Source organism: Sparus aurata, chromosome 4 (genome assembly GCF_900880675.1).
Source record: "Sparus aurata chromosome 4, fSpaAur1.1, whole genome shotgun sequence".
Lineage (NCBI taxonomy): Eukaryota > Metazoa > Chordata > Actinopteri > Spariformes > Sparidae > Sparus > Sparus aurata.
Window position 1 is genome coordinate 20625200 of NC_044190.1, and position 13043 is coordinate 20638242.

A 13043-nucleotide genomic window follows, 5' to 3' on the forward strand; every position below is an offset into this window, starting at 1 on the left:
TTTCACCACACAACCTGATTTTATCTGAATCCAGAATCCTTACACTTCTAGCACAGGAGTAGTGTTGTAAATTAACCATTAAGCACAGGTACCTGGAAACAAGAAGTTCAGTACTTGGTTACATTATCTGATTGATAAAAGAAAAAGTGATTTAGTCCTGCACTCATTTGGCTCTGATGTAGCATGTAATCTGAAAAAGAAATTACTTAAAGAGATATTCCGGCGTAAATTTAATCCATGGTCTAACACACCGTGACACCGAGGAAGCCCTGTGAGTCGATTACCGAGTGCAGTAGAGTTCCGCAGCTCAAGGATGGAAATGGAAATGCAATCAAAGCTCATATGTGTCTTGCCTACCAGTTTATAACAGTTACTATCGAGAGCGGACAGGGAAAAGAACGGAATTGAGCATTTCTAACTGCACTCGGCAATCGACTTGTCAGGGCTTCCCCACAACGAGCTAGCTGTTGAAGGAGAGTGGCGAGCTGTGTTTTCTTTTCAATAGAAATCTGGCAAAACTAGCAGATGTTTGATGCCTTGAACTATGTGCTGGGAGCCTATTTGTACTGTTGCTGATGTTTGGTGCTGTTCTTAGGATTATTTGTAGCTATGAGTGGCTTTTTGATGGCGGCTTCTTGGTGGAGGCATAGACTGCAGTGTTTTGTTATCGTGCAATCTTTTCTGAGGTTGCTAAAACTACATAAGCTAGCAGTCGGAACATTTGATCTCTCGAGGGGGGGGGGTCTTACTCGGTGTCATGGTGCGTTAGACCATGGATTAAATTTACGTCGAAATTTTCCTTTAAGTTATCAAATGAATGCAAAAGAGAAAAAATCATATTTGCCTCCAAAGTGTGGTTGAGTTGAAGTATAAAGTAGCAGAAAAATGTAGCAGAAATACATTAACTCAAGTACAAATTGTACTTGAGTAAATATTGTATTTTATACAATATATTGTATTGTACGTTATACTCTAGTACATAACTAGTTACTTCTGAGATTCAATTTTTGTCATACCATCCAGATGAAAACCATGGATCTCCAAATTCTGTGATTTTAAACTATATTTCCTTCTGATAGACTAAATGATACAAAAATACAACTGAAAGTCAAAGCCCTGCATTTTAAGTCCTCTTTAAGTAAAAGTACAGAGGTACTGTTACCAAAATGGACTTAAAGTATCTAGAGTAAAATGTATGCAGCAGTTGCTCTTATGTTGTTTTTATCACTGATTTACTGTAATGTAATATAAACAGCAGTTGATTGTAGTAGACAGTCAAGGGAGAGTTAATTTGACTTCTTTATAGCCTGTTGGGTGCTTAAGTCTACAACAATGTGTCATATTTTATGTTTGTATGTTTTGTACTGTAACTCTTAACTATGTCAGCCTTAATCTGTAAAGTCAATCTGGAAGTTTCTTGTTCCTCTTTAGTGGTGAAATCCGATCATACATCACACAGCTTACAAGAAACTGTCAACGCAGTTTATTTTCAACTCTTACCTACTTTTTCCAAGTAATTTTCCTTTCTGTTTTGTTTCCCCTGAAACATGAGTTACCAAGGGTCCTTTACTGTTTTTATTATCTAATTTCTGTTCAGCCCACACCAGTCTTCTTTGCTTTTTTTTCTCTCGTTGTATTCCATTTCTGGATCTAGGACATCAGGCCACAGTGTGTCACACGCTGAACTGTTTTGTTGTCTCATACAATAAAATGGCCCTTCTACAGATTCTATTGCTCCGTCATGATCAAGTGTCAATATTAATTAGTAACGATAAGAAATATTATGATGTGCTTGAAAGTGGCAATATCATTATTTAAAATACCATTTTATATGTATATGTATAAGCCCAAAGTCTAAAACTGACTGATGAGATCTCCTGGCAACTCATGAGTGTGATGATACTGCTAATATAAAGTTTGACCAATAGTTTACTGAAGTAAAAAAAAGATAACCTAGTTCAAATATGCCTGATGGCAGAATGGAGCCCAATGGTGCAGGTACCTAGCTTCCATCCCTTCGTACATAAACCTCTAAAGGACAAAGAAATTACTTGACGTCAAAGTTAATTACACCTGAGTTAAGACTGTGTTTTGTAAATGCCTGATGTGAGTTTGTTGTGTCACCAATGATTTAAGACAAGAGTCCTGAAAGAATCAGAAGGTCAGCTCAAAAACTACCAGAAATTCATTTTGTATAAATCAAAGAAGTTCCCTGTTAAATGCAAGTACTGAAATTCAATTGGATCAGGCTGCTTTGACCAATTTTATTAAACCAAACATAAAATAAACAACACTGAACAACTACATTTAAGTTATATATTAAACATGGCTTGTTTTATATACACAAGAAGAATTCTGAACACAGGAGACCTGGCGACATGGACAGAAATAGAAGCACACTAAGAAGTTGTAGTTTTGCAAGTGCAACCACACATCTGGTGACAACTATGGACGGTTTTGGGAACAATAAAAATGATAAACCATGTTTCTAAATGTTACTGAACCAATGCAAATACCTCAGAAAAGCAGATCTCCAACACTGAATGGTGATTCAAACAAGACAATACAACAGAACTGGATCCAAAGCTCAGAGGCTTAGCTTTCTCTTCAGTGGTTTTCACCTTAACAACCAACAACCACAATTTCAGCTTCTTGTCTCCAGTAGTCTGCCTGCGTAAGTATTTAGACATAATACCATGACTGAACAACAGGGACAAAGATGCAGTAGGTCTCAAAAGCCAGGTCAAAAGTGACCATTTGTTTATTCTTCGACACAAACATAACAATCTTTTGCTCCAAACATGACATGCGTGGTGCAGAGCTCAGCTCTTTTTAAATGTTTCTTGGAAAGCATTTAATTCATTGCAACAAACTGCTACAACTACGTTATCCAGACATCCAGCTTCCGACCTGCTCAATGGCAAGCAAGCTTTCGTTGTGCCTCACTAAAAAAAAATACCCCCGAAAACATGATGATCCCGGGACAGAAACAATTATACTGTATGGATGAAAAGCGTAAGACAAAGCTTAAGATTAACCCATCAGAGAAAGTCGACAAAAATGACTATAACCGTCAACCTCTATCTCCTCTTCTTGTCACTTCTTTCTCATCCTCTTCCTCCCTCCCATCTCCTCCTATACATCTTGTACCATTATATCCCAAAAAGTAGCCACTGTGGGATGCTGACTAATGTGGTGGCTGCTTAAGGTGATCCGATTTTTCATTAAGTTCATTCTCTGTGCGGATGTGGTGCGTCAGGGCGACTGTCAGGGGCAGACACAGGAGGACACGAATGGGACTTAATGCTGTTATGCTTGCTGAGAGCCTCGTCAAAGTCCAGCTGCTGGTCGTTGATAGATATTTCCATGCAGCCGTGGTAGAAGGCCATCACAGGGGTGGCAGGTAGTGGAACGTCTTCTGAGAGACAGAGAGTGGGACAGTCAGTGAGTAAGACAGTAATGATAAACTATAAAGAGATTTTGCATTAAAATGATTCCTGATTGTTTTGCTGCTGTTGTTATGTGCGGTTTCCTTGAGTGCTTTGAAAGGCGCCTTTAAATAAAATGCATTATTATTATTATAAATCACACTGTATAAACCGTGACTTTGATTCATTATTTTATTTCACCATACAACAACAAATCTACCACTGTTGTTTGTTCAGGTGTAGGAAAAGTAACTAGAGTTGTTAGTCATGCTAATGGGGATTACAATCTTGGTCTGTCAGCTCACTACAGGATCACAGGATCACTTGATCCGGACTGAATTATCTCTACAACTACTGGATGGATTGCTGTAAAATGCTGTACAATCCCCATCCAAAAAACTTGTGACACTGTAAAACAAACAGAATGTGATCATTTCCTAATCATCATAGACATAAACTCAATTGAAAACAGTACAAAAATAGCTTCATTGATTTGTATTATTTGCTTATTCTGAATTTTATACCGGCAACATGTTGAGACAGGGCCAACAAAAGACTGGGGAATGTTCCAAACACCTGTTTGGAACATTCCCCAGGTAAACAGGTTAAACGGTAACAGGTGTTAGTATTATGACTGGGTATGAAAGGGGCATCTTTAACACCCTTGTTCACAAGCAAGGATGGGGCGAGGTTCTCCACTTTGCAAAATACATGATTGAGTACACTAAAGGATATTGCATCATGTTGTCAGAAAAATTGCAATTGAACAATTGCATTCTGCTTTTGAATTGCTTTACAGAGTCCCAACTCTTTTGGAATGCTTGTACAGACATTCAAAAATGGCCTTTGTGATCCCTTGACTGTCCTCTAGCTCCACCATGAGGTCGACATTTGAGTTTTATTGACATATTGGATGGATTGGCATGAAATCTTGTACAGTCATTCATGTTCCTTTCAGGATTAAGTCTGACGCCATCATCTGGTCAAACAATCTTAAAACCTTTAAAACCAATGACATTCCCAGTCATTCATCCCCAGCTATACTTTTGTGTTTAATAGCATTAAAAAAACTACTGAAAAACATTATACCTCTTAAACTTCAGCATATTAGAATTGTCCCTTTTAGTATGACAAACCTCTAACATTAGCATTTAGCCTCACAGAGCCTCCAGCGAGAGTAGCCATCAGTTCTGCTGTTACAGCAAAATCGAGAGGATACTCCTTTTAGGAGTGATTTAGGATGACTATAGAGGATGACTATATCAACAGCAAGTAACACATTGGCTCTTTCAGAGTGATCGTTTATCTTCAGATTAGTCTTTTACACTTTTAGTTGCTGCTTCGACTGACCTGGTATCCCACCAACATATGTACTGATGGGGTTCTGCATGGTGGTGTTGAGGCGCTCAAGTGCCTTCAGCAAATCATCAGACTTCATGTAGGTGACAGTAGAGGAGTTGGCTGAAATCTGGATTTCTGTGGGAGTCACATTCAGATGCACTGTCAGCCGGTCGGGGTAACACAACATGATTGAGTCCAATGTTGCGACGGAGATGCCATCCAAGAACACTTGCAGATTCTGGAGCATGGAGGACAGAAACATTTAAGTTCAATCACGTGTGTCAGTGTGTGTATATGTGTGGAGACAGGCAGACATATAAATCAAAAGTGTTTGAAAGTTTGACTGGACTCACAGCTTCTCCTTCTCCCTGTGTTACCACAGCAATCGACAGGGGGACTGTGTTGTTGTATACAAGAGCAAAGATAACACCTGTGCTGCTGGACGGACGTATGTTCATGTGTACGTCCACATTCCATCTCCCAGAATCACCTAGTTATACACACACACACACACACACACACACACACACACACACACACACACACTTAAGTTAAAGTTCAGTCATGATATGGAATATTTTAGAGCCCAACCAATATATTTCTTACATATTTTATATACATATATTATAACCACATTTCAGGGATCATGGCAAAACGTGTGTATCAGCTAATTTATCACTATCTTAATTTTAAATATCAAGTACTTTATTCATGTGTTTCCTTCAGGTTCTTCACTTTCCTCCCACCCAAAGAACACACCCATGTTTGGTAACACTAATGTACATCAAAAACATGTATCTTCCTGTAGAAAGATGGTTGATTGTTGAGTGTCATCTGATCTCATCAATACTGACACTTTGAGTCGGCGTCTAACCTGAGCTGCCAACCCAAAGCTTCAGAATCTGACAATGTGGGAGTGAGACTCAACAATCAACTATCTTTCTTCAGGAAGTTTTGTTCCTTTTAGCCGAGACACCTTGCTCAAAACTACATTTGATGCTGTAACACTGTTGCTTTGGCTACTTAATATTAACTATTCATTAGTTAAATATTCAGTATAGATTGAATGCAGAGGCCAAATTAATCCCAACACAACTTACTCACTGTAGTTAATGTTGAATTGTGCCAGTCCTACTCCAGTGAAGAAAGATCCTCGCTCCACATACACAAAGCAATGTTTACTCTTCTTCTCCTGGATGACCTCCTTTACCCCAGATGCCCCCTGGTTCATCAAATTCCAGCCACGTATACAGCCATCAAGTCGAGGGTTTATCTAATGGAAGGATCGATACAGACATTTAGTACAACTGGAACTGGTTTAACATGATTTCCCATATGAATTAATTTCATAATGTTATTAAAGTGGTTCTCGTACAGTTGTTAGATGTGGTCACAAGGGAAATCCATAGTAGCTGGGTGATTCATAGGTATGGGACGAAATATTGTTACAGGAATATATTGTATTACTTCCTATTGTTATACATAATTGATACACTGGCACCAAATATCACCTGCATCATTTAATATAATAATTAAATCATGCTCCTAACAGATTGCCATGCCATTAACCTTCTTTTTGCCTTTTTAGGGGTATTTTGTATTCTTCAGTTACCAGACATCTTGATGTATAGAAGATTATTGTCATATGATGTATCAAGTATAGCAGAAATGCTGTATTGTGATACCAAGTATGGTATTGTTAGTTAGTCTGTGATTTCCACCCCTTGTGATTCCTTCTGTGTGTATGCTTTCAGATGGCCTGCTTACAGGTTTGATGACGTTGTCAGTGCGGTTAGGCAGACCAGCAATGTAGACTTTCGTCTCCAGTTTTCCATTAACTGAAGTGAAGAGACTCTCTGGGCTGTTGATGCTCATCACAGCTTCCTTGCTGATCTTCACACTGATGCTGCTCTCCAGTTCATCCACAGAAATCTGTATGTTACACATCATATGTCTTTCACACAGTTAAGCACCATAGCACAAGGTCACCACAACACAATCCACTTTGCATCAATTTTATTTATTGATTAGCACTTACCATAAGTTGAGTAAATATGGGGAATTACTGAACTACAGCTCTTACTTACCACGTGCCACTGTCCATCATTGATGGCTTTCCCTCCACTGGTGACCTTGAACGTGTGCTGGTTTTTGAACTGGACTTCAATGCGACCACCTCTTAGCCCCAGCATGAACCATGAGTCCTGGGAGGATTCTGCGTACAGCACAACTCCCTCTGGATCAAATGTACGGAAGTCAAACTCAGCTGCAAACCTAACAACCGAAAACAGAGAGACAGAAGATTTTCGCAAAATTATGCAAACTTCACATCTATTATCATTCACTAACATCCATCTTACAATTTTTTATTTTGTATGGGTTTTTCCAGGTATTGACAGATAAAAAACAAAAAATCAATTTCAGTATGGTATGAAAATCAACTTCTAGAGGCTTCAAACTTGATTGAGATAGGTAAGAGTGAAAAGTGTGCTAAAAATAAGCTTTTATGATAATTTAAAAAGGTAAGTAAGCAACATTGTGTATTTGTGTTTGTGATGGACCCTCACTTTGTGTTCTCCGGCAGACGGAAGCGCAGATATATGACAGGAAGGCCTGCAAACTGCTCCCCAAGGTAAAGCATCTCAGGGTGTTTGTGGTCATACAGATCCACACAAACTGGGATTTGTTCACAGTATCGCTTGTCCTCCGCCAAACGGAGACCCTGACGACCATCACAGTGACATGAATAGCTGCCCTCTGTATTTATACAAGTCCCGTCGCACACATTAAACTCACACTCATCCACATCTGCAACAACAGGAGAAGAAAAATTAACAGGCAGTGATTGCAGATGGTGGATTTTTTAATAAACGTGTAACATCAGTTGGCTTTTGACACATGAAGATCTGGTAACATGAAGTCTCACCATTGCAAGTCCTAGAGGTAAAGTTGTATTTGAAACCCTGGGGACACTGGCATTCATACATGCCCGGCGTGTTGACACATTTAGCTGGTTCTTCACAGCTACTGGGGAACAATATGCATTCATTGATATCTGGAAAACGGTAAATAGAAAGACAAAGGCTATTTCATTTCAATATTTTCTGCAGTTCTCTGACAAGTATTGTTGTAAATTGGACTTATCTGTGTTTATCCAACAAAGAGAACAATGAGACATTTTATGGACTGAGAACTGAGCGATTTGATTTTAAAAACATAAAACGGAGCTCCAACAAGAAACCATTATGACGAAACCATTAGCATGATCCTCAAAATCTCCACAGCCCATAAAAAAAAGGACAAAGCAAATTTACCAAACTGACTCAGTCCATGTTTGTGAAGACTTTGTACTCATCGAGCATTTAACACACCCGTAGATAAACAGTCAGTGAACTGTCTCGACAAAGTAGGACGGACAGAATTAAGCAAAAATGAGACGATAGGCATCTAAAAACTATAAGCAGGTTCAGCAGAGCTCGCAGATATGAGACCAGTGGTCCATTTTACAGCAGAGAGGAAGGACCTGCTTTTCAGATTTTAAAAGCTTTTCACATTATATTGCATAAGAGGTCACCCCAGGGCAGCTTCAGAAATAACAAATGGTCAGGCCCCGAGGACGACAGCTGGACAACAGAGTTATTGTTATGAAGTGTGCAGGGTTCCACCGTCCATATGAACAAATAAAAAGGAAGTCCTCAGACAGGACAATATGCCACGTATAAACTTGTGTGTTTGCTCAGCTGCTCTATATGTTTCTCCTCTATAGAGACGGTAAAACTGCTGGATGTCTTCATAAATGGGACAAGAGCCATTAATACACACGCACATGCACATGCACACACACACACAAACACACACACACACACACACACACACACACACAGAAAGGACATAAAACTGTAACTTCCTGTCCTTCAGATGATTTCTAACATTATTGTAGTTAGGCTACATGACATACTGCGACTGAAATGAATGAATTCTTACCCACACAGTTGATTTTGTTACTGATAAAGTAGCCATCTTCACACAGGCACTGGAAACTACCGGGTAAGTTGTGACACTTTTGGTCACATCCTGCTGGATATTCAGGATCTATACACTCATTGATGTCTGTCGAGTCAAAACATCAAACACAACATTTTAACAGGAGCGAGTTCAATCACTTTAAAAGTGTTAAATGTATCTGTTGTAAGCTGAGTTAAGTCTGAATTCAGGATATTAGATGTAAGGTATGAAGTGTGCTTATTTAAAAGCTGCATTAAAACAATCAAAATCTCAAGTGATGTATTAGAACTCACCGTCCTCACAACGTGGCCCCTTCCAGCCGGGTTTACACACACACGTGAAGGAAGCCTGTCCATCCACACAGTTTTCTGAACCCTCCTTGTAGCATGGATAAGGTGTACACTGGTTACTGATCTCTGCATCAAATAATTGTATGGACACACAAACAGGATGTTTGAGGAGATGAAAGCCTTGATAAAAAGCACTTCACAAGTCTGACTAACAGACATCCAAAAAATGCTCTTTACCCGTCACACACGTGCGAAGGTCCGATGGGATGCCAGAATTGGAGTTCTGGTTGTTGATACCGACACGGTGTGAGCCCAGACACACTGCAACAAGGGACGCTCTTCATCAGAATAGGCTTGTCAAGGAAACTGATATCACATCAAAAGATAATCAATTCTGCAAACTTACCAACATATTTGGGGTAGAAGTATTCCTGCAAAACACACAACAGGCAAGAGATTTACCAAGTTGTTTATCATTTACGTTGGACAATAAGGAAAGGTAGACAAAGAGAGGAAAGAGTGTGAAGCAAGTGGCAGCCAGCTGTGCTATGTGTTTGAAACAGTATGACATCTGTATAAATCAACTTAACATATTTATTCTTTCTACATTATACTGGTAGGAAAACAGTTTTCAAAGATATAGGTGCCACTCTATAGCTGAAAAGTTGGTAAATGTATGTTGATGTAAATTGTTATGCTTTAGCAAAAGTGCCAAAAAGCGTGGTTATTGGCTGGTTTTCTATGTCCTCTATGATAGGTAACTGAATAGATTTTAAATGACATATCTGACATCAGCATGGGCTCTAGGAAATTGAGTCGCCACCATTGCAAGTTGTTTTTAAAAAGTATGAGATATTGAGCTGAAAGAATTTTATAAATCTCTCATTCAAATAATTGATATTTAAGTGTGTGAATGGCCTTGCCCTAGAATTAAAAAAATTATTCTAAAATAAGGAGCCATTATGAGGGGTGCAGTAATCGGAGACTGCAAACCAGCGAAGGCAACATTTGATCAATCCTCTTTCACTATTAGAGGCCCACATATTAAATTACCCTTCTATCAGATATAAAAACATTCATTGATCTGAACATATTTTGATATTTATATTTTCCCTAATACTTTATTTCCAGTCATTGATCTTAATGTTGTTCTTGTTCTGTTTGTGGTGGCAGCTTGTCTATGACTGTTTTATTGTTAGTTTTTATGCCTGTATTAGAAAGGTGTATCGTGTTTTATTCCACAAAACCATCTCTGTCAAAAATATGATAAATAATTAACACAATTAAAACAATAGTAATCGATTAATCATGAAAATAATCAGCAGATCCACCAATAATGACTCTCGTCTGATCTATTGCATCTATTCCACATTCACTGCTTAATCCATCTCTGAACTTTCGTCTTTTTCTTCACCTCCTTGACCTGATAATCAGATTGCCATTGTGTATCACTTCATTAATTTAGTGATTTAGAAGACGTTGCCCTCTGGTAGGACCACGGGTGAGATCACGGGGCTGCAGCTCTTCTTACCGTCTCCGGCTGGTTCTCGAAGATCTCTCGGGCCTCCTCTTTGTTGCACAGCTCCTCGATGCACTCCCTCTCCAGGTTGCCCTTCTTGTGCTCTTCAAACAGAGAGTTGGCTCTCTTGTGCCTGCTCAGGAACTGGGCGGCTGTGGTCTGGCTCAGGACTATGAGAGACACATAGACACACAGCCAAGCACTCATTCAAATGTACCTTGTAAAGTTGGATCTTCTTTGTCAGTGTTTGCTTCAACAATCAGATTGTGAACAAGCCCATGTAACCTCTTACATCTGTGATTAATACAAGCAGGCATATGCAGCTACATTATAATAACACATGACTGATCCCAGCAGGAATTTAAGTCCTGTGTTGTCTCATGACAGATGGCTGATGTGGCCGGTGCCTGTATGGACAAAGTGGACAACCTAATTACTCTTCTGTGAATTGGCCTGGAAAAAAAGGTCATTGCGAAACCGTTATTTCCCAGAAATGACCCCTAGTTGTTCTAACAAGCAGCTCATGTGGACCAAGCATTATTTCACGGTCCAGAAAGGAGTCATGACCCCTCACACTTTCTGCTCTCTTTCTGCTGCTCTCATGTTCAAAGTTATTCTTTTCTTTTTTTTTTTACAAACCCTCCTGAAACGGTTGCCATCTGGTCACATCCAAGCTGAAATCTGCTTTCAATCTGAGGCACTATATAGACTGCATCAGGCTGTTCCGTGAATTACTTCACTACGCAGGGTTCAACATGTTAACCGCAAAAACCAAACGCGTCCATACTTACATCGATAAGCATCGGCGAGCGTCACGAGAAACACGAGACAAGCCAAGGACTCCCCAAGTGCCCGTTTCTTTATCCACATAGTCGAGCCGTTCTTCCTGCTAGGCCACGATTTGGCTCCGAGTACGGACTGGCTGAGCACAGGTCCGTGAGGGGAAAAAAACTTTATTCTTCCCGAAAGTGTTTTCGTTCAGAGAGGAGGAGTGGCGGGGGCCGCCAGGAGAGCAGCCACGGAGGGGTGAGAGCGGCAGGCAGCTAGGGAGCGCTGCAGCTAAAACCCCTCGGGCACACTGCCATTGTTTACTTACATGCCAACATGTCACTGCTGGTCGGGTGAACTCATGCAGAAAGTAGGTTTGCAAAGCTTGCTGCACTCGCTGTGTCAGTCAAGTTGTGTAGCAAGATGTCTAAACTTTGTCCGAACTAACGTTACATGGGCGGAAACACTAATGTCGCGTGTTAAACTACAGAAACGTAACGTAGAGCTGACGTTTAGGCAACCGTTATATTTCAAACGTTCTAAAGTCAAAGAACGTACCGTTGCCAGGGAAGATACGGCCGTTGTCAACGTTCGAAATCGTTTCTTCTTCTCTCGTCAAATGTTAACTTAACACGTGTTTCACGTTTAACCCTCACATGAAGTTTAACTAAATGCATTTGCTCAAGGTGACATCTTTGAGGTACTTGTACTTTACCTAAGTATTTCCATTTTCTTTTACTTTATAAATCGTGTCTACTATACCACTACTCAGAGATGTATTGAATTTTGGAGGACAAAATTGTCAGCTACATTTTGCTCCATTACAATAATTTCACAACATGGTAAATTTACAGACAGCATGTTTTATAAGAGCTTAAACTCCAATATATTTTATTGGCAAAAGAAAAAAAATTCAAATGTAGCATTTAGCATGATAGCATTTATAAATATTGTTCTGTGAACTTCCCAATACTTTAGTTCACCAGGATAGTTTCAATTTCTCCATAATATCATGTGCAATATTCTTCTAGCATTTAGCCGCCTCATATTTCTTAAATGAAATTGAAATGAATCTTAATTCATTTCATTTCAAGCCCTGGCAACACATCACCCCGACTCTCATCCGCCTTCACTGGCTCCCGGTTAAATCACGCATCACCTACAAAATTCTCCTCCTGACCTATAAATCTCTCCATTCCCTCGCCCCCCAATATCTGTCTGACCTCCTCCACCCCTACACCCAGTCCCGGACGCTGCGCTCATCAGGCACACACCAGCTCTCCATCCCTCACACCAAACTACAAACCTTTGGTGACAGAGCCTTCTGTGTGACAGCCCCCACTCTCTGGAACACTCTCCCAGCTGAAATCCGCAAACAGACTTCTCTGGAGACTTCAAAAGAGACTTAAAAACCCATCTTTTTAATAAGGCCTATCAGCTCTAGATCCAGCCAAATCAATCAACTTTTCTATTTTTATCTTTTATGTATTTTTTGTTTATCCATTTATTTTTTGTTTTGTTTGTTCCATTTTGTTAAGTGTCCTTGGGTACCCTGAAAGGCGCTATAAAAATTAAATGTATTATTATTATTAATTACACTTTTGATACATAAGTGCATTTCTTGCAAGAAAATTACTCTTGATAGCTTTGATATACTTTTACTCAAGGACTATTCGTATGGCTGACATTCAT

The 13043-nt window shown here is 39.6% G+C and overlaps 1 protein-coding gene across 2 annotated transcripts; it reads right to left on the bottom strand.

The window, feature by feature from the left end:
- Positions 1–2244: 2244 nt before the first annotated feature.
- Positions 2245–11889, bottom strand: pros1 (protein S). 2 transcript variants are annotated; one of them, XM_030415305.1, is made up of 15 exons: positions 11680–11889; positions 11375–11505; positions 10596–10753; positions 9471–9495; positions 9302–9385; positions 9068–9190; positions 8754–8879; positions 7696–7824; positions 7337–7577; positions 6857–7043; positions 6537–6701; positions 5874–6042; positions 5123–5259; positions 4779–5007; positions 2245–3418 (listed from the first exon to the last, which is right to left on the bottom strand). In XM_030415305.1, exons 2-15 carry the CDS (start codon positions 11451–11453, stop codon positions 3231–3233), a joined length of 2040 nt encoding a protein of 679 aa, XP_030271165.1. In that variant the 5' UTR covers positions 11454–11505; positions 11680–11889; the 3' UTR covers positions 2245–3230. The 2 variants fall into 2 exon arrangements, with proteins under 2 accessions (XP_030271165.1, XP_030271164.1); XM_030415304.1 differs by having other exon boundaries at positions 11375–11889.
- Positions 11890–13043: the final 1154 nt, after the last annotated feature.

Excerpts from the sequence above, each read along its gene's own strand:
- pros1 (XM_030415305.1), bottom strand. The coding sequence starts at position 11,453 with ATGTGGATAAAGAAACGGGCACTTGGGGAGTCCTTGGCTTGTCTCGTG. Across the intron at positions 10,754-11,374 it reads GCTCGCCGATGCTTATCGAT|TCCTGAGCCAGACCACAGCC; the intron begins GTAAGTATGGAC and ends TGTCTCTCATAG. Across the intron at positions 6,702-6,856 it reads ATGATGGACAGTGGCACGTG|ATTTCTGTGGATGAACTGGA; the intron begins GTAAGTAAGAGC and ends TGTAACATACAG.